This window comes from Xiphias gladius, chromosome 8, assembly GCF_016859285.1.
Source record: "Xiphias gladius isolate SHS-SW01 ecotype Sanya breed wild chromosome 8, ASM1685928v1, whole genome shotgun sequence".
NCBI classification, from domain to species: domain Eukaryota; kingdom Metazoa; phylum Chordata; class Actinopteri; order Istiophoriformes; family Xiphiidae; genus Xiphias; species Xiphias gladius.
In genome coordinates this window covers 3,408,857-3,431,620 of record NC_053407.1, presented here as the reverse complement: position 1 = coordinate 3,431,620, position 22,764 = coordinate 3,408,857, and the positions used below count along the sequence as shown (strand labels likewise).

General features: G+C 38.3%; 1 protein-coding gene across 3 annotated transcripts in view; it reads right to left on the bottom strand.

The window, feature by feature from the left end:
* Positions 1–22,290, bottom strand: part of zc3h18 (zinc finger CCCH-type containing 18) — a 56,644-nt gene extending 34,354 nt beyond the window's left edge. For all 3 annotated transcript variants that reach the window (XM_040133014.1, XM_040133015.1, XM_040133016.1), the window contains exons 1-8: positions 21,334–22,290; positions 12,680–12,764; positions 9,800–9,948; positions 9,393–9,488; positions 8,466–8,608; positions 7,532–7,561; positions 7,008–7,122; positions 6,010–6,275 (exon numbers count right to left, since the gene is read on the bottom strand). In XM_040133014.1, the coding sequence (XP_039988948.1) occupies positions 6,010–6,275; positions 7,008–7,122; positions 7,532–7,561; positions 8,466–8,608; positions 9,393–9,488; positions 9,800–9,948; positions 12,680–12,764; positions 21,334–22,281 (1,832 nt within the window). In that variant the 5' untranslated portion in view covers positions 22,282–22,290. The remainder of the gene's footprint in view (positions 1–6,009; positions 6,276–7,007; positions 7,123–7,531; positions 7,562–8,465; positions 8,609–9,392; positions 9,489–9,799; positions 9,949–12,679; positions 12,765–21,333) is intronic.
* Between the last annotated feature and the right edge of the window lie 474 nt (positions 22,291–22,764).

Genomic DNA, 22,764 nt, shown 5'->3' with positions numbered 1-22,764 from the left:
TCTGCATAGTGTCAGCCATGTTAGCCCTTTATCTGTTTGCTTCTCTCCTATTCTGTGCTCAGATATAACGTAATTTGATACAGTCAAATTCCCAATAATGTTGTTCTTATTTACAAGTTTTTCTGTTTTTGTTGCGAGACAACGGAACAAGTATGAAATAGTGACTGAAACGCAGCTCACATGGGACTACATGTTAAGCAGCACTCACTTCCAAGCTATTCCCAAACTGCTGCTCTGCACTGCTATAATCCTGATTTTATAACCGCAACTCCATCTGAGAAAAAAACTATATACATAAATTACAGACAATGAGCAATGGATTTCGCCTATATTTACTTGTAAAATGATCACTCAGAGAGAGAGTTAGAAGCTCATTTACAACTGTATCAGCTGCCATGCGGCCAACGTAATGAGAGGCACAGAGAGGTGTGCCTGTGGAGGGAAAGCCCGACATTGCGCTCGCAGGGCAATACTGATGACTCATGGATGGAAAATAGCTGAGGTTTGTCCAAAAGTTTGCTAGATTTTTCATTAAGTGCTTTTTTGAAAAACAGTTGCTAAAGGCATTGAACAGTCTATAAATCTAGTGACAAGACGGTAATTTGGTAACACTGCCAGTAAACGCGCCCCCTGATGACATATTAGAGACTGTTTGCATCAATTCATTTTGAAAGAGCAACAGCCAGTTCGGAAACGCCAACACGCGGCTGGCCAACCAATGGTGTAACGTCATCACACACTCAACTCTATCGCTCACTTGGTCACAGACATTTGAGGATGTTGTGCTGGACTGTGGCCTGTCCAGCTAAAAAAGCGACGTGGAGAGTACAGGCTTGAGCAAGTTCAGACTTAAAGACATGAAATTTAAAACCAGTCGAAGCAACTGTCTTGCAATAACTTGTACTTAAATGGAAAACACAAAATTTGACCATATTCACAACCGTTTAATTTAATTACATAATAGGACTTGGTAAAGACCAAGTTTTTTACTAAACTAACTAATTCTGATTAACTGATAGTAGATTAACGAAGATCCAAAAAAAACAAAAAAAAACTGAAGCGGGTGGAAATTCTTTTACATTAAAACAGTATTTCTGTTACAGAAGAGAAACATGACTTGACCATACTGATGGTGTGGATGATTGAGTTTACATTAACTGGGGACAATGGGAAATTAGTGAAAGGTTTGTGTCTATATAAGTCTGTTCCAAATAAATGCCTGGTTCTCTCTGTGGTTTAGATAAGGTAAAATTTTATGGTTCCCTTAAAGACAGGTGGGGGGATATCGTCACCTTAAATGAACAAGGACAGTTTTTGGTGAATTCAGTATTCTGGATCCCCAAAGTTCAACAAGTAAAATCTTTAACTTTAAATTTTAATTTTTTACACTGGGGACCAATTGGATCTCAAAATCTTCAACTGGAAATTTTGACCCAGGATGTATTTTTACATTTTCCAAGTAGTATGTGCAGCAACGTTCAACCAGTTCTTTTTCAACTACGATTAAGTGTAGATCAAAGGTAAGTGACTCTTTTCCCTAGAAAGGAGTTGTTCAAATGGGAATGATTTCCACATTGCCTCTAGCTAGTAATATTGCCTAAGTGCTTTACGTCACTCTTCACTTAACACAATAGCAAAATAAGGGTGTTGGCTCTATTTGTTTACAGTAAAGGTTACAAGAACGTCATCATCACAGTTGTTGCCTCCAAGGCTGAAGAGAAAAACATATTTCAGTTCCACAATTTCGAAAACAGAGAACACAAATGCAGGCAAAGCATTGGAAATATGTAACACCAATGGTCCAGTCATAAAATAATGGACTATGATCGGATTTGTCAATTCTGAATCACAATGTGGGAAGATTTCCTAATACGGGTTATTGCTTTTCCATATCCACACGTACACACACACATACACATACACGTACACATACACATACACATACACGTACACACACACACACACACACACACACACACACACACACACACACACACACACACACACACACACACACACACACACACACACACACACACACACACACAACGTTTTACTTTTGATACTTTTAGTGCATTTTGATAGTACTTCGGCATGCAGGACTCTTACTTTCAGTTGAGTATTTTGACTTTGTAGTACTGCTCATTTTAAGTAACGAATCAGAGTTCCTCCTCCATTACTGTCCCCTTCCTATCCCTTCCTTATTAATGCAGACTTGTTTTATATTAGCTGGCTTATTTCCCCCATAAAAGTAACGGTATATGTCTGACTGACCTACAGTTAATATTGGACTTTTGAAATCACATGGCAATCCATTTGCTGTACAAGAATTGGATTATGCAGGACTAGCGGGAATAATTATATTGACACTTTTGAAACTTTAAACAGCTAATACCCCAAAGTCAAACATATCAAAAATAAAAATTATATCTGACGATGAAATGCTGGTTAGCAGGAGAAGATACCATCTGGTAACCATTACAGGCAAGAAACATTTCATGAGCTGGGTGTTTTTTTATTATATGCTGTGTCACGCCACAAAAGAGGAGAAAAGCATCGCTGCTAGAATTCATGCAACAATATTGAACTAACCTACAGACGAGACCTCAAATAATTTCTGTCATATTTAGTGCCAGACACATTTTACCAACAAGCAGTCAAACATCAGCCAACAGAAACATGGTAAGCTAAGTTTGGTGCAACATAGTTCAGTAATTGTTTGCGTAATCCTGCTGACAAACAAACAAACCATCAGACACAGGTGAAAATAACCTCCTTCTCGGAGGTAATAAAAAGTGTTTAACGCAAGATTAATCTCATATTCGTATCTGTGTTTGTGAAATATTAAAACAGCAATAAAATAATTATGCTTTCAGTTGGTTCAATGAAAACAGTTTGTTCATGTACAACACACATGAGGCACTGCTTTGGCCAAGAAAAATGTTTCCAATTTTACTGCCAATGAAACAAATTCTTCAAAAACTAAAAAACAACACGAACATGCTGAGGATGCTGATCAATGTCATATAGTGCAATTTAAAAAATGCTGGAGTGCAGTACTCAATTCACTCGATACCGCATAATGACAAAGTGAAAACAGAGTTTTAGAAATTTTTGCAAATTTATTGAAAGAAAACTGAAATAGTACCTTGACATAAGGATTCAGACCTTTTGCTATGTCACTTGAAATTTACCTCAGGTGCCTCCTATTTCTCTTAATCATCTTTGAGATGTTTCTACACCTTAACTGGAGTCCATCTGTGGTGTAGTCAATTGATTGAACATGATTTGGAAAGCCACACAACTGTCTATATAAGGTCTCAAAGCTGATGATGCATACCGAGTAAAAAAACAAGCCATGAGGTTGAAGGAACTGCCTGCAGAGACAGGATTGTGTCAAGCCATAGACCTCGGGAAGGCTAGAAAAAAAGTTCTGCTGAATTGAAGGTTCCCAAGAGCACTCTGTTATGTCAGATCATATTCTTATCAAATTTGAACCGATACTAGCCTAACGGCGGTGCAAATGTAAGTGACACACACACTTGACATATTGATCCATCAAATTTAACTAGTCTTGGTGAGCAGTTACTGGTTGTCCTGGCTCTAGTGACACTGGTACAATACCAGTGCCTTAAACACAGTTCTGTCTAGTTGCACTTCTTAGTACCAAAACTAGACGATCAAAGAAGTTTACAGCCTAGGTTACTAAAGAATCACATAATCTTAAACAGGCCTGCAGAAGATTCGAGCACAAATGGTGAAAATCCAAACTGGAAGTCTTCTACCTCCAATGGCACAAGTGTGTACTGAATTACCTGAATGCCTTGTCCACTACTGGAGCAGCATATTTCTCTTGCTCAATCATTAACAACAAACACAATCCTAGATTTCTTTTTGCGAGTAGCCAAACTTTTCCAAAAGCAGCCTTCTCTTTGTTGCTCGCCCTTTACAGCTCAAAATGAGTTCCTCATCTCCAGCTTCTTCTGCTGAGCTAATTGAGCATTATGCTAAATCCAAATTAGTCTCTGTTTTAACAAATTTTGAGACTACTTCTCTCTTGAATCATTGTCTAAGCTGGTGTTGGCTTCTAACCCTACCACCTGCTTCCTCTACCCTCTAACAGCTAAACTTTCCAAAGATCTCTTGCTAGTTTTGGGACTTACAATGCTGACTATTGTTAATTTATCACTTACAACTGGCACTGTCCCCACTAGCTTTAAAACTTGTGTGGTTAAACCTTTACTTAAGAAACCACAACTTGATCCTTTATCTCTTAATAATTATCGACTAATTTCTAACCTTCTATTCTTTTCAAAAGTACTAAAAAGAGTTGTGTCTCAGCAGCTTTCAGCCCACATTATCTAATAGTCTTCTTTTTAGAACCTTTTAAATCTGCTTTCAGGGCCTGTCACTCCACTGAAACTGCACTTACACTTAAGATGGTATAAATAAGCCTTTTATATATCACTTCTTGGACATTGCGATTGTCAGTGCCTACATCCTGAGAAAATCACCGGCTGCTGAGAGAGTAGAAACTTCACTCCTTCAAAACTATTCAGGTGGGTTGGATTCAAGGAGATGCTGGAGGAGTCAAAAGCTTAGGCTAATATCCATCCTGACATCAGACTGACTCCGTTGAGGCCTTAAAATCCAAACTTTAAACTCGTTTTTATGCTATAACTTTCAGTTAGTGGCTTATTCTTTGATTACTTCAGGACTTGTACCTGTTACCATTCTCCCACCGTAGGTCATTGTCAGTCCCAATAAACCTGTTAAACCTAGCACACAGAGAATAGTCTTTGCGGTCCCGGTGACAAGATAACTGTAAACTTTATGAAAACCACTGCAGTGTTTCACAGTAACTCCCTAGACTGTGGCAGCCCACCAGTCTAAGCCAGAGTTTCATAATGAACTGAAAATAAGATCTTTAATGCAGTCACTGTTTCCCATACATTGATTTTTTTATGGATATTTATGAGTACTGAAAAATATTTTCAAAGACTCGAAAGGTCTCATCTTGAAGAGGCACAAAGAGCATCTAGGCCAGAGGTATTAGCAAAATGGAATACCTAGAAACTTTAGAAAACACGTGGGGAAAGCTGAACAGTCCAACCAGTGTGATTAGCGATCCAATTAATCTGTTGCAAATATTTCCAGGCTTCAACCAGTGCTGCTGTGGCACTGAAGCAGCAAGTGACAGTCAGGAAGAGATAGCTGCAGCTATTAATTGCCAAGAAATGGCCTTGTCTTTCTTTTGTGTGTTATTTCCTACTTAAATATGTAAATGGTGTGCATGGTTTTGCTTCTTCTTTGTTTGTGTACTCTGTCCTCTTTACAGGTCTTCATGATGAAGAGTAGGCACATGTTCCTATCCGTTTGGTGACACCTGGTAGTTGCTCGACTTGCTACGGGATCATGGTCTTCATATATTTTGTCATGCTGATAATGTAAATCTACTATGTGCTGTGTTCTGTACACATAACATCTGCTGCATGTCTGTCAGTCCTAAAAGAGGGATCCCTCCTCAGTCGCTTTTCCTGGAGTTTCTTTTATGTTTTCCACCATTAAAGGACTTTTTGAGGAGTTTCTCATTATCCGATTAGAAAATCTAAGGACAGTGGGTACTGTATGGATTGTTAAGCCCCTTGAGGCAATTTTTTTGATTTTGGGCTATTATAGATAAAGTTTTACTTCACTGGACAATTCTTTAAAAAACAAATCCAAGAGATCTGAATCAGAATTACTATTACCTGATATATCGTTATCAGATTTTTTTTCATTTATCTCAGTGTCAGCCTCAAAAATCAGTTGAACTATACAGTGGCCGTGATGGTATGCCTGTCCCTGTCAAGCACACCCAGTAATTACAAAGACATAACTGTGTCAAATACAGCCACAAATCATAAAGACTGGGTTTTATTGTCCTAGCTCCTTTCTGGTGTAACAAGACATAACATCAAAATTTCCTCCAAAATTAAACAATCAACCTAAAGCTGAAAATTCACTTACTTTGGTGGCAAGCTGAGGGGAGAGCGTGGTTTCAGTTTGTCCTCATCTTTCTTCTCCCTGGCATCTCGAGGAGGACGCACCCTTGGCCTCTCCTTCTCATCCCGCTTCATCCGGTCCCTCTCCCACTCTTCTTTTCGGCGCATTCTCTCCTTCTCGCGTTCCCGCTCTCTTTCCCTCTCCCTCTCTCTCTGCCGGCGCTCCCTCTCACGGTGATCTCTCTCTCTCTCACGGTCCCGGTGCCGCTCCTGAGGATCCCGTTCACGCTCCTGTCGAGATGGTTATGCACAGTTATCTAGCAAAAAACATTCTATTTAATGAAAAATTATCTGCAATGGCACTCACACAGAAAACCTACTGGCATTATTCTACATTTTTCTTATTGTAAATAAAAAAAGATCAAAACCAACAATGCGTTAGTCCGTCTCACAATACTTTTTGCCTTTCCTACCCTGTCTGTGGCACCCAGCCCCAGGGCCATTAATTCCTGCTGAACTCCTACAATTCACAAATATTTCTATGAAAAAGACTCCTGGTGACTGTAGGTTTTAGCAATTGTTACTACAATAAGAGTAAATAGTGAATTTACTGGGGACAATTTTTAGCTGCAGATTAATACACATTTAGCAGTCCAGTGATTATTTCTTATTTAACTACAGTGTGTGTCAGGGAATATATCAGCCAGTGTAACAGCTTGGCCTAGCGATGTGTTTTTAATAGTCCCCAGACATCAATGGAGTTCTATAGCACAGAGGAACAAGATATATCAGGCTTTGGATACACACACAATAACTGTTAGTATGATGATATCAATGCTGGGTCAGATCTTTTCATGCAGTTGCTGACAAAAAGAAAAATGGAGAATATTACCAAAGGTATGTGCCCTGTGCTTAGACTTTATGTGAAGACGCTTTTGTTCTATTTTGGGTTGTTGAAGGACTCATTTTGTAAACCTTTAGCATTACAGAGAAAAATTTGAGCAAAGTATGGAAGATACTCACACTGTAGTGGTAAGGAAGAGGAGCTTCTGTGTACTGCACTCTGAAGTTTTCATATTGGCCACCTCGCCAAAGGGCCTCCATTTCATAGTCATAGTATGGATCGTTATATGGGTCACTGCAGAGGGAAACACATTTGAGAGATTGTATGATGCTTCATAAAAGGTTACTTAGATGTTTATGACTCACAGAGCAACATAAATTGTTTTTGCTGGTCAATCTACTTTCATCCTATGGCGTTTTTAAAAACTCTTGACAGACTAGACATTTTACAGAATGAGAATTGATAATGATATAACAACTTTCAGATTTGGGTACACAAGTTACCTATCCAATATCACATCTGCTTGTCAAAGCATTCATTTTACAGCATTTTACAGCACGGCAAATTCCAGAAACCAAGTATTATAACTGCTGTGTCTGCATTATGGTATAGTGAAGATTCCAGTTCTGATAAGTAACAGAAAACTAATTAAGTGAGGTGTAGAAGAGTTTTATTAAGGCTGCCTAAGTTAGTCAACACTTACCTATACAGAGGATCTCTGAAGTCCATTTCGCTGAAAGAGGAAAACAGATTAGTATCAATTAAGACAAATCAAGCGTATTGTATTTGATTATTTACTATACACTAATTCCTTAAGACAGAAACTGGACCGACTAACAGCATCTTAATAAAGCCTTCAGTCTGACTAAAAGCTTTAACCCAGGTGGTGGGTAGCAGTGATAGGTGGGCAACCTCTCTTTAGTTACATTTTTTTATTTTTTTTTTATTTGTTATGATTACTGTTGCACAATACATGTATGGGTTTGACTTTTTCTGTGGTGTATTTTCTCACCAAACTTTATTTTAATTGTGAAGAGTCTGACAGGATTGTTTGACTAAGAAGCGCCAAATTCAATCCACTTAATTTATTTTAAGAAACAGAGAAAAAAAGCTTGCACAGAGCTTGTATTTCAAGGCTGGAGGTGCTGGCAGCTGCAAGATCAGCACATAATCAGAAAAAACAAACCATAGTGTTTGTGGTATAGCAACCACACGCATTAATAAAAGATCATTAATTATCTTTATAAGTTGAAATTGAGGTTGTTTGTTTTTTTCTAATTACTTTAGGAAACCTCTGAATGAGGAATGTGTGTGTGAGTGAGAGAGAGAGACAGAAAAAGAGGAACAGAGAATCAAGTGTTAACCCATGCAGTGGTAACAGTAGGCATACAGGCAAGGCCGAGCAACACTGTGAAAAAACAGGAATAGCTTCTGTTTTTGAATGGGCAAAGAGTTTTATTAGCTCATCTAGAACTATTAGCTTCAACCAGCCTAACATTCCACCCAAATCAAAGTACTCCTGCAAGATTGTGGAGAGGTTCTATGTGAGACTGCTGCTTTGTATCAATGACACTGTATCTTGTGTGTCCCCTAGTTTCAGCTGATGACATAATATGTTTAATATGAGCAGGTCATACTCTCTAATGATGCGGTAGCTGCGTTCTCTGAAGAAATCATTCTCTTTGTCAAATTCTCTCTCATCCTCTCCGATGGTCACGTTGAAACGCTTCTCCTCAAAGTCTGGCTCCTGCTCTTTACGGATGGTGGCCTTCTTCAGCACCTATGGAACCAGAACCGGATACAGAGGAATCTGTACCTGTACAATCTGCAGTTGGTGACTTGTCACTGTTGGCTCCAAATAGCAGTGAAAGGGAATTATACTGCACAGAAATGTGGAAATTTTATAATGACACATAGAGAGATAAGACGTTAGTTTGCCACACAGAGCAATTATTTCAGTGTAACGTGTACGATACTAAAAGGTGTTCTACTACTTAGTCCACCCCATTTATATCATGGACGGAAATCTAAATAACAGAAACATTTCTCTTTATGGAGCACAGAACTCAACAGCACTACAAACTGCATTCTGCAAAATGATCATAAAGTTGAATCAACACCTCTCTAAATCAGTTTCAACACAAATTGAACAATATATCCTTCATGAAGGTAAGATTTATGCAGGACTGTTTATTAGACTGCATTAGTTTTAGCTAGCTGTACCTAATAAACTAGCAACTGAGTATATTTTATTGTTACAGCTGCAGCTTTAGCTAGACACAAACAAACATCACAGAAAATCTTTGACAAGATAGAGTTCAAAATACATTTGGCTTACAAAATAGGCTTTAAGAATATATACCAACTAAAAGGATAGAATTTTACAAACTGTATAATTAGTAAACTAGTAGTACAATAAAACTGCAAATCCTGCAATTTGCAAGCTCTTCCATTTGGTCAGGAGTGTCATTAATCAAACAGTTTTAAGGTCACAGTTAGTTTACACAGGCTAAGCAGCGTGACAGCCAGATGGAATAGCTGTTTCCATGAGAGACAGTGTTTACCTCTTTGGCATGCCTTAGACCTCTCTCCCAGGCGCTCTCTACAGGAGGCTCCACTGGAGGAGGAGGGGGGGGGAGCTCCTCCACAGTAGGCCCAGCCTAAAACCGTGACACATTAATTCATTAGTTTGTCTATATTTACACACACATGCTCACACAGTGATGCAGATGCCCAGTGATAGTGTCCGTGGAATTGCAGGTGGCATAGATCCAGTTCCTGACCATTTGTATTCTATATCTTTATGATTTGTCAGTGTTTTTGTACTGAAATAATGTTACAGCAATCTGTGCACAATCTCTTCAAAAGCATACAGATATGATAACATTGTTTTTACTGTTTTACAAAAGTGCAAAAATAATAGTCTGCATCAGTGCTAAAAAAACTGCAGAGTAATGGGAGAGAAACGTACCCAAGGATTATTAGGTATGAGTGGGTGTGGTCCTCCAGGAGGCGCTCCATTAGGTGAGAAGAGGTCTGGTTTACTGATCAGTGAATAGTTACCTTTGTCATTGACTCCGGGGTGGATGAACCTACAGTTCATACCCCAAGTACAATTTCCTAGAGAAAACAAATTGTAACAAACAGTATGTTACCCAGAGTTAAAAATAAATAAATTATTTGTCAAGGGTGGCACTTTTTTGGATTAAGACACAGAAATGAGAGGAAGATGATTTCATATATATAGCTTAAGTACATGCAAAAACCAAATTAGACACAGAATATGGCTTCTGTTATGGATGAAATAATATGGTCTTTTGAGAGAAGTGCCAACATTAGATATCCTAAATGATATCAAAAGTCATTCTTCGTGGATTTGTAATCCTGGTACAAATACAGTTGCCGATTCCACAACTGACAAAATACCAGCAGTGAAAAATATATTGTAACAATAATGAGAATTAATGTTAGTGCTGTATCCTCTATCTATTTTTCACTTAAAGATTGGTAATAAATAGAACAATGGGGACCATTATATTTGTTCATAACAGACAACTGCATTACTGTCATTTTAAGTCTATATTTTAAGTGCCTAGTTTATCCTGAATAACTGTTTTACTAAAGGTAGTGGGAAAAGAAACTGAAATCTATATTAAGAACAATGACTCCCCCTGCTGCAGAGAAACTTGCACAACAAGAGCTGGCACAAACTAACATTCCTCACATGCTCTTATAAGCGATACCAAAACAAATAACAATGTTACATTGTTGTACATCAGTAATTTCACAGATAATCGTTATATAGTTAACACTATACAGCTCGCTGACTAATCACCCAACAGCATTTGTTGTGTTCTTGTGTGTCAGAATTTAACAGAAGTCAAACCCTGTTTTCTTTACTTTTATCTTTGGCAAGGCTATCGTCAGAAATAGAATGTACCAACAGCCCTGTGGCATCACTCTCTTGTTAAAATACCACTACGACTTCTAAAATTGATTTTCTAAAAAAATGTCACACGGAAAATCACAAATTTCCAAGGCAGTTAAAATATTTAGTATATTACGATATTAGATTCTATCAGAATAGGCCAGAGTTGGCAGCAGTTTGAACACAGACTTCCAATCCACATTAAAATCTACTCCGACATAAATTAAACAAATAATTTCAGAATAGACAACAGTCAACCTCTAGAACAGAAAAGTTTGTAAAAGCTGTTGTTTTAATGATTCCCCACTTTAATCTAGGGAACAAAATTTTAACAACAAACATTGAGATGGATCCCTTAATTCGGGATATTTAAGAATTCTGACCGAGATAAGCACTAATCAGGGCATTTTACTGTTGAAAATTAAACCTGTCAGCTGTTTGGTGGACAAACTATGTAATGGCTATATTGTTACTAATTAACCTGAAACATACCTTCTCCCAATGTGGCACTGCAATTTTTTGGTTTCTTAGCAGCTCACATACAGTGGCAAGAAAAAGTATGCAAGCCCTTTGGAATTACCTGCATTCATGTCTAAATTTGTCTTAAAATATGGTCTTCATTAAAGTTACAATAATGAACAAACACAATTAATTGTAACTAATAACACACAAATTATTGTATTGTTCTTGTCCAGGTTGGAAGAAGTATGTGAACCCCTAAGCTAATGATATCAACAAAAGCTAATTACAGTCAGGAGTTAGCAAAACTGGAGTACAATCAATGACACAAGATTTTAGGTGTGGGTTAGATACATTTTGAGTTTGCTATTCACAAGGAGCATCTGCTGTTCATACCATGCTTCGCAAAAAATAGATATAAGAAGTTTTATCATCAAGAATTGTTGATTTTCATAAAGCTGGAAAGGGTTACAAAGGAATCTCAAAGAGTCCACAATTAAACAAGTTGTTTATAAATGGAGACAATTCAATACTGTCGCTACTCTGCCTCGAAGTGGCATCCGGCTAAGATGACTCCAAAGGCACAATTCAGAATGCTCAGTGTGGGAAAAAAGAATCCCAGAGTAACAGGAAAAGGCTTAGAGGAATCCTTGCAGCTGGTTAACTTCTCTGTTCATAAGTCTACCATAAATCATGATGCACAGATGCATGGAGCATGATGTCCATGGCAGGACACCACAGAAGAAGCCAAAGCTCTCCAAACCAACCATGAAAACATCACCCCAAATGTGAAGTACGGGGGAGGGGGCATCATGATTTGGCGCTGCTTTGCTGCCTCTGGGCCTGGAAAGCTTGCCATCATCAAGGGGAAAATGAATTCCCTAGTTTATCAAGGTATCTTTCAGGATAATGTCAAGGTGACTGTCCGACAGCTGATGCTCATTAGAAGATGGGTGATGAAAAAGGACAAAGATACTGAACATCAAAGTATATATACAAAGAAGCCTAGACCTTAACCTGATAGAGATGACCGCAAGGGTGACATTCACATCAGATATCCTAAGAATATGGATGAGCAAGAGTAGTTCTGTAAGGAAGAATGATCCAAAATTCATCCCGACAATTGTGCAGGTCTGATCTGCAGCTACCGGAAGCGCTTTGAGGTTGTTGCTGCCAAAGGAGGGTTGACCATATGAGATGACTATGTTGAATAAAGACACGGAAGGTTATAATTGTTTGTGTTATTAGCTTAAGCAAATTATCTATAATTCTGACTTAGATGAAGATCAGATCACATTTTATGAATAAAAATGCAGAAAACCAGTAAATTCCAAAGGGTTATTTTTCTTGCCACTGTATAGACAGATACTGATTTACAGTATCTGCCATAAGCTTAAAGCAGCCAATAATATATGGCATGCCGCTGTATGGTTTGCGTTCTGGGTTCTGCTCTCCATCACCTACCTTTGATGAAGAACCTGCAGATGGGACGTGGTCTAATCTTCCTGTCTGAAGGATCTTTAACTTCCCCTTCCTCAAGGTCATCATCCTGCCCACATATACACAGGCAAATATAAGGCAAATCATGATACATTAAAGCATCTTGTTGCAAAATAAGACAAATCATAGGTATCCTATCTTCTAATCGTGCTAAAGATTAGGCATTTGGAGAGCGTCTTATTTGTTTTTCATGTTAAAAAGTTGTGACTATTCTGGGGTAGGCATATGACATTATTTACTATACCTGAAGTAAAAAACGGTGAATTAGGACATTTTTAGAAATAAAACAATGTGACAGCCCTGATATTCCAATCAGGAACTATCAACAGTATGCGACGTTACACTGTCACGTAGGGGAAATAAACAGCTGAAACTAAAGCAAAATGTCAAATACAGATAAAACACATTATTGAGATGAACACAAATGTTGTTGAATAAAGTCAGGACGTTTATCACATATTAGGCAAATTAGGGCATGTTGTCTATATAATACATATTACACTATGACATTTACTGTGTCCTCAATTTTGCACTGTTGAGTGCAATTTTGCTAAATTTTTCGTTTTTTGATTATATAGTCGACCCACTTTAACCAATCACAACCAAATGTCAGATCCAGACTTCTAGTCAGTTATGAGAGGAATTTTTTGTGCTTGTGGCACCTGTTAGAGGCAGAATGTCAGCAACTGCATTGATCGATACAATTGACAAGTGACTGACATCACTGAAGAGGCAGTAAGCTGCGATTGAATTGAAAAGAGGACTAATGTGCCCACACGTGGCAAACGTTAGGAGGACTTAATAGTGCCTAATTGCCACACTATGTTCAGTGTGTTTTTACAAGATGTAAAGTAGAGGATGGCAGGATGACCAGAGAGCAAATTGTGGGATGTTGGCTGATTCCAGAGTGTGAAAAACAGACAAGCAACCAAGGATGATGGAGTTAACAAAAACTGTTTCCACAGATCAGTGGTTTGTTGTTATCTTGGTTACTTAAGATCTGTTCCAAAAGAGACATCTGTTGTAAAATATACTGGGGACACATCACAGCAAATACCAGAAGACTCTTCAAACCAGTTTTAGAAATTTTGTTGACAATCCGAGGACAATTTCAATACCCTATGTAAGGCAAGTTCTGGCAGGAACTTCAGGGCTGATTAGTGACTGAAAAATAAAATCTCTTTTTTTTTCAAGCTTGGGCTTTTCACAGTTTTAATCACTTTTTTCCTAGCAAAATGCAGGATTGAAATATCATATTTTGAGTACTTCTGAGGGTGAAAGAATAATAAAAGACCTGCATCACCTTCAGGGCTGCCACAGAAGGTGTAGACAGACTGAATTTGCACGGTAAATTGACTACCAGCAGTTCAACTCTTGTAACCAGAAATGATTCCTTCTCAACAAACACAAAGCAAGAACTCAGATCAGTATACAGAATGCTTTGTCAGTGTCTTCCTCTTGTAGATGTTACCATCAATTTCATTACAAGATAGCCAGAGGCAGCTTGCAAACTCCAGTCACAACAGTCCTGTAACCTGCTGCAGGAAGGCTTATGGTGTAACTACTCACATCACAGTTTACAGGACTGTTGTGACTCCGGATAGCTAATCTAGACATCTAGATGCAATCTAGGTCACTTTTTGACTGAAAGTTACTTTTTTGTGCATACTGTAATAACTCGATTTTCAAAATTCAGACAATTTACACACAATGCAAAAACTAAAATTCAAATTAATCAAATTATTTCAATATATTGGACAGCCCCAAGTTAATTGTTCTGTTTTATAAATTGTTGGTTAACTCCAGCAAACTTTCAATTGTCTTGAAAATTTTCAAATTTCATTTGATGAAAGCAACACCACTGATAACACTGATCTTTCAGTTTTAATCAGTAGTGTTAATCAAAGGGGTACTTTATCAATAGTATTCTCACTGTAGCATCCATGTTTACTTTAACTTTCCTCTGAAATAATCTGAAGTGATATGTTTGACTGTTGTGTTATGACTTAATATAGTCAATTGTTACTGTGTTATTGCTAGGTTAATTAGAATGAGTAGAAGTACGCAAAGAAGTACATCTTTCTGGATATAGAAATTTTTCTGGCTCTAGGGCCGTATTACAGAAGTTTCCTTATTTGCAGATCCTATCCTAACTGTTTGGTAATCATTTAAGGAAACAGATTAAGGAAAAAAAAAAAAAACATTTAAGATGAATAATGCCTAAGTCAACGTTCCATCCTAACTTAAGATAGGAAAAATGTATTACACAAGCTTCCTAACTTCCCAAAATCTTAGTTACTTAAGGTCTGTTCCAAAAGAGACATCCATTGTAAAATATGCTAAGGACACATGACAGGAAATAAGGGTAGTCGCCCACCACCATAAGTTCCAAATTCCCTAAATAAACTCTCCTAACTGTAAATTTAATGGGTAACAAAAATACCTCAGCAAGATGAGATGAGAAAAGCAGCGTCGGTTGCTAGGTAACAGACCAAAAAAGTTGATCAACGATGTTGGACTGAGTATTTAGGATTTCATAACCTGGGATAAGATAGGATGAAGTAAAATAAGATAGGATTCCTGAAGTTAGTTAGGATTTGCTTCTGTAATACCAAATTGAGAAAAATCCTATCTTATACTCGTCCTATTTTAAGACTTCAAATAGGAAATTTCTACGATATGCTGGTCATCTTCATGAAATGTAATCTGGTTTAAAAAACTCTGATTTGTTGGTTGGTCAGCGACAACAAACCAGAACTACTGAAAAAACAAGAAAGCAGAAAACAAAGACGGTGATGTCCTTGCTTGTCGCATCTATGGTACATCCAGATGTATGTCGAGGGATGGGTACTAATAATGATAACCAGTAATAATCTGTTTGTTGTGTGTCTGATACAGATACAATAACCCATAATATCAATCTTATATTTTAGACTGACAAATGTATTTTTTGAATATAACAACAATATTTAGAGAGCCTTCATCATCCCTAGAATTAAGAATACATGAAAAAATGTGTTTTGTGAGGTCCCAATGGCCTTGACATTTGACCACCAAAATCTAACCATTTCATCCTTGAGTTTGTGCCAAATTTCAAGAAATTCCGTCAAAGCATTCCTGAGATATCACATTCATGAGAATGGGACGGACAGATAGACAGACAGACAACCCGGCTGTTGCTGGTGTGGAGGCATAATAAAAGATTGGTAAAAGGCCACCTGGTCTGATGAATATTAATTTCTGCGGCCACATTGAGCTGGTAAGGTCAGAATTTGGCGGAAACAAAATCCATGGATCCATCCTGTCTTGTGTCAATGGTACAGGCTGGTGGTGGTGGAGTAATAGTGCGGGGAGTGTTTTCATGGCACATATTAGGCTTGATATCAACTGAGTATCATTAATATGCCACAGCCCAATACCTGAGTATTATTGCTGACCATGTGCATTCCTTCATGGGCACAATCTACCAATTGTCTAGTATCCAACAGGATAACGTGCCATGTCACAAATTAACTACCATCTCAAGCTCGTTCCACAAACATGCCAAATGAGTTCAGTTTACTGCAATGGCCTTCACAGTCACCAGATCTCAATCAAGTTGAGCACCTGTTAAAATCTGGTGGACTGGGAGATTTGCTGCATTAATGTGCAGCTGACAAATCTGCAGGGACTGCTCGATGCTATCATGTCAACATGGACCAGAATCTGTTATGTATATCCCTGCCACCAAGAATTCAAGCTGATCTGGGAGCAAAAGGGGGTCCTAACCAGTATTAGAAAGACGTATCTAACAAAGCGCTCTGGATGCTTTGTTATATATGCCTTTGGTTCATTAAGTAAAATAAGCCAAAGTTACAGTGGCATGAAAAACCTGCATTTATGTATAAATTTGTCTTAAAATATGTTCAGATCTTAATCCAAGTTACAATGATAAACAAACACAATCTAATTTAATAACACACAAATCATTGTATTGCTCTTGGCCATATTGAATATATCAATCAAAAAGACACAAATTATTAGAAATGCTTGCGTGTTATTATCTTAAGCACATTGTGTTTGTCTATACTTGCGAGTTAGATGAAGATCAGGTCATATTTTGTGACCAATTGATGCAAAAAGAATTTTTTTTTTTTAAATGCATTTCTAAAGGGTTCACATACAGTTGATGTCCCTTAGCCCAATACATTCACTACTTTATTTTAAGAATGTGAAATTGCAGAATAGTAGTGGAGAGAATTATTTGTTTCAGCTTTTATTTCTTTCTTTCTTTCCATTCCTAGTGGGTGAGAAGATTACATACACTTTTTGTATTTAGTAGCATTCCCTTTAAATTGTTTAGCTCTGGTCAAAAGTTTCAGGTAGCCTTCCACAAGCCTTTCATAATAAGTTGCTGGAATTTTGTCCCTTTCCTCCTGACAGAACTGGTATAACTAAGTCAGGTTTGAAGGCTTTTCATTTCTGCCCAAAAATTTTCTATTGGACTGAGGTCAGGGCTTTGTGATGGCCACTGCAATACCTTGACTTTGTCATCCGTAAGCCATTTCGCCACAACTTTGGAAGTATGCTTGGGGTCATTGTTCATTTGGAAGACTTTCTGTTTCATCAGACCAAAAAGTAGGATCCTTGTCCCCATGGGCAGTTGCAAATTGCAGTCTGGCTTTTTTATGGGAGTTTTGGAGCAGTGGCTGCTTAGGAGCCTTTCAGGATACGTCGATATACGACTGGTTTTACTGTGGATAATAGATACTTTAGTACCCCTTTCCTCAAGTATCTTCACAAGGTCCTGCATTTGTTCTGGGATTGATTTGCACTTTTCGGACCAAAGTACACTCATCTCTAGGAGATAGAACGCATCTCCTTCCTGAGCGGAATGACAGCTGAATCATCCCATGTTGTTTATACTTGCGTACTATTGTTTAGTAAAGATGAATGTCGATGAACAGCTAATACTAGCTTGAAGCCTACATGCGAGAGGAGAAGTAGGACAGAAGCGATTTCATGCATTGATTGTCAGCCATGAACTCCCATCTCTGACTTTGGCCTTTTTCCTTGCTTAAAAACCTTTGAAAGGAATATCTTTGCACTGCTGCCAGGCTGATTTATTAGTCTGGCTCACAGACACCTTTGTAAGCACCATTCCAAACTAAGACATGTTTAGAGCATATTTCAACTATAAATATTAGAAAAAGGGTACATACAGGGAATTCTGAAAATATTCAGACCCCTTCACGTTTTTCACATTTTTCGTATGTGACAGTCATGCTAAAATCATTTAAATTCATATATTCCTCATCAATCTACACTCAATACCCCATAATCACAAAGTGAAAACAGAATTCCTATTATAAAGTGAGATCCATAAGTATTTGGACAGTGACGATTTTCATAATTTTACCTCAGTACACCTCCGCAATGGATTTGAAACAGAGCAATCAAGATGTGACTGAAGTATAGTCTTTCAGCTTTAATTCAAGGGAGTTTAACAAGAATATTGCATTAACCATTTAGGAATTACACCCATTCATACACAGTCCCTCATTTTCAGAGGTTCAAAAGTAATTGGACAAACCAAGATAATTATATATGTAAGAATTCTTTTCAATACTTTGACGGAAATCCTTTGCAGTCAATTACTGCCTGAAGTCTGGAACACATGGAAATCACCAAATGCTGGCTTTCTTCCCTTGAAATGCTCTGCCAGGCCTTTACTGCAGCCACTTTCAGTTGCTGCTTGTTTATGGGTCTGTCTGACAGTTTTGTCTTCAGTAAGTGAAAAGCATGCTCAATTGGGTTGTGGGCAGGTGACTGACTTGGTCATTGAGGAATATTCCACTTGTTTGCTTTGAGAAGCTCTCAGCAACCCAGTTCCATTGGCATCCATACATGGCCATGCCATAACACTGCCTCCACCATGTTTGACAGCTTATGTGGTTTGCTTTGGATCATGAGCCATTCCTTTCCTTCTCCATTCTCTTTCAATCATTCTGGTATAAGTTAATCTTGGTTTTATCTGTCCAAAGAATCCCATTCCAGAACTAGGTAGGCTTTTTTCGATGTTTTCTGAAAAAGCCTTTCTGTTCTTGAGTGTTACCAGTGGTTTGCACCTTGTGGTTAACCCTGTGTACTTACATTCATGAAGGTGTCTCTTGATTGTAGACTCTGACAATGTGATGCTTACCTCCTCGAGAGTATTCTTGACCTGGCTAGCTGTTGTGATGGCGATTTTCTTTACCAAGGAAACATTCTGCGATCATTCACTTTAGTTGTCTTCAGTGGTCTTCCAGGCCTTTTGGTGTTGCATTCCTTCTTTTTAAGAGTATACCAAATTGTTAATTTGGTCATTCCTAAAGTTTCTGCTATCCGCCTGATAGGTTTGTTTGTTTTTCAGCCTAATTATGGCCTCCTTCACTTGCATCGACACCTCTTTAGAATGCATATTGAGAGTTCCCATGAACAGCTACCAAAAGCAAATTCAACACTTAGAATCAACTCCGGACCTCTTATCTGCTTCATTTGTCATGAAATAATGAGGGAACAGTCCCCATCTGGCCATGAAATTGAATATCACGCAATTGTCCAATTACTTTTGCGCCTCTGAAATTGAGGGACAATGTATAAAAATGTCTGTAATTCCTAAACGGTCAATGTGATATTTTTGTTAAACCCCTTGATTTAAAGCTGATGGCTTCATACATCTTGATGGCAACATTTCAAATCCACTGTGGTGGTGTACGGAGGCAAAATTTACACAATTATGAAAATTGTGTCAATATCCAAATATTTATGTATACAATAACTGATATTAGCATAGCAGCTGAAAACACATAGTGTTGATTAAATATGTATCTGGCACATTCAAATAATATATGTAGCCTACTGACTTTTTCACACCAAATTTTTCCACGAGCTACTTAATTCAAAACCAAAGGTCCCAGTTCAAAACTAGGTAGATATGAAATAACTAAATATGAAATAAAGTTTAACTGGGAGATTGCAACTCATGAAATTAACGTGACATAATCAGCTTGATCCCTCTGTTGGGGTTGTGGGAACTACAGAAACACTCAGTCTGCCTGCACCTGAACAGCGGTGTTATAGAGTGGATTCTTTTCTTTTTTTTTTACTCACAAATGATCTCTGACCAAGTGCACACTCCGGCTTGCGGAGAGCAGAGAATCTACAGCAACAGCCAAGTTTAATTTTGGCCTACCACCAAGTTATCAAGGAATTTACGATAATAAGCAACAGCTAACATGACCTGCTACCAGCAACATTTGTTTTAACCTGTGAAAGTGGCAGGGAACAGTCGAAGGGAAGCAAATTGTAACTTTGTTTTGCCTATCTGTACATCATAATTCAGAGTCACTCTCAGTAGTGTGTTCAAATTAATTTTTTGCATTCACACACTCTAATTTTCACTTGCATTTAACAGTGAAATGCACTGAAGGCTGCAGAGCAGGATAGCAGTGCTTGAACACTAGCAAGCTATGGTGGAAAAAACACAACAGAATAGAAAGGATTGGCATTTGATTTTTGACATTATTTTAACTGATGCCAGTCGATTTAAATACACCTAAAATCAGCCCTGATACCAATCCCTACAGGCAGCTTGGGACAACTCTATTGGCCAGCCAAAACTGCAGTCTATGTATATGCCCCTATTTTAGAAAGTTTTTTTATTGATGAATATAAAAAACTATTCCAGATTGGGGTCACATTCCAAACCTCTGAATATGCAAGGCATTTTTGGCTGGACAGTAACAGCGGGACCAGCCCTATAAACGCTGAGTGAGTGAGTGAGTGAGTGATAAAATTACACCATTGGTCAGCCGACTGCTGATGTTACACCAACGGTCAGCGTCAGTGTTGGAGTTTCCCCAATGGCTTTTTCTCTTTCTAAATTAATTGGTGCAAACGGTTTCTATAACTTCATCAGGGGGTGTTTACAGGCAGTTATGCCAACATTGCACCTTTGTTGCTAAATTTAACGACATATTGCACCCATTTTACCAACTTTTTTTCACAAAAAGCACCTAGCGACTTTCCGTATAAGAGAGTGACCAGTATCGCAAGTGCGAGGTTGGCTTTCCTTCTGCTGGCACTCCTCTCAATGCTCTCATTCAACTGACTGCACGGCAGGTGCGTAGAGGTGAATGAGCTTCTAACTTCCTCTCTGAGTGTTAATTTTACAAGTAAATATAGCCAAAATCACAGCACAGGTGTTGTGTTTAACTTATTTGAATGGTTATGTTGTCAGACGACATCGTGGTTATAAAATCAGGATTTTAGCAGAGCAGAGCAGCAGCTTGGAAATGGCTTGGAAGGGACTGCTGGTTAACATATAGTCTTAATGGGCCACATTACAGTCAGCATTTCATACTTGTTCCGTTGTCTGACAACTGAAACAGAAAAACATGTAAATGAGAAGAGCTTTATTGGGAATGCAGCTGTATCTAAATACTGTATAATGAGTGCAGACAGTAGGATAGAAGCAAACAGATAGAGTGGTCCCGCCATAACCTAGGTTTTGACCTTCTCGTTTCCTTTCACCTGCAACCAGCCAATCACCTCACACTGATTAACATACAAACACCACGCAAACTATGATCACTTACATCAATCTCTCCTTCATCAATCTCTCCGTCATCCTCATCCTTCTTCTTGTCTCTGAAGGAATCTCTGCAGAGCCTCTCGGGCCCTTTGGAGTCGTCTGTTCTCTTGTATTCACTGTTTTTAGGAGATGGGGGGAGGATTGGCTTCTTCTCCTTCTTCTTACTGATCGTATCCTCCCTCTCCTCCTCTTCTGCATCTTCCTCATCTTCCTCTTCTTCTTGTGCATGGATGCTGGGCTCTTCTGGGACCTCCTCATCATAATCTAGTTCATGCTCGTCCAGCTCCCGGGAAACAGACACCGAGTCGTCCTTCATCTCCTTCACGACAACAGCCCTTTTCTGTACCTCTTCCTCAGCTCTCATCCTATCATCCTCCTCTGCTTTGCTTCTGTCTTCCTCACCATCATCCAACTCAGCTGTCTCACACTCTGCTGGGGCTTCTTTTCTGTATTCACCGTATCCCTCCTCCCTATCGTCTCCATTGTCTTCATCAGTGAAGCTCCTGACCTGCTCTGGCTCTGAGTCAGGAGACTGTGGGGTGTCAATGACTCTATCCTCTTCCTCTTCTTCTTCTTCTTCCTTCTCCTCCTCTCCTTCCAACTGGTCCCCCTGTGGAACATTTTCATCCCCCTCCATCAGTAAAATGTTCTCATCCTCCTGTCCCATCCCTCCGATCTCCTCATCCTCTGGGTCAGAGACAAAGTCAGGTACCACCTCATCCTCTTCTTCCATCTCCTCTAACTGCGAACCTCTTCCTCTGCTTTCCAATGCCTCTTCCTCTTCGTCCTCCTCAACCAGCCCTCCATTTTCTTCTTCTTGGACTATTTCACTGCCTGAGATGACCCTGTCCTCGTCTTCATCAGAAGAATCCAGCAGCTCACAGTCTGAAAGACCTTTCTCCTCCTCCTCTGGAGACTGAGGGGACTGCGTTGGGCTTTCAGGAGAATCCATTAGAGAATATTCTGGTATTAAAAGATAAACAGTAGTCTGTTAATAATAGTCAACAAGTAACATAGTAAATTTATGTTTTAATATATGATGAACAAAACATCAAGCCAAACTTTTTTCACAATCTGTCAATTTAAAAGCTTTACATATCAGCAAGGTTAAATACCAGGAAGAATAAGATTTCAGAATATTAACGAACCAATAAAGTTGTCTACTCAAAATCAAAAATATAAAAAAAATACACAAGAAAAAATATTCTAATTACAACTATTTTTTGTGTTTCCAAATGTAAAAAATCCATGACCCACAGTTTATCTTGATGGAAAAATACAGAGGAATTAACACAAAAACAACTTCCAGTTGTTTAAATTTAAGTACTACTCTTTAGTAATTGTGTTCAGTATTAAGGATTGTTTACACACACGCAAAATAATATTTTATATATTATGAATATTATTTTATATATACACTCACATTTGTACATAT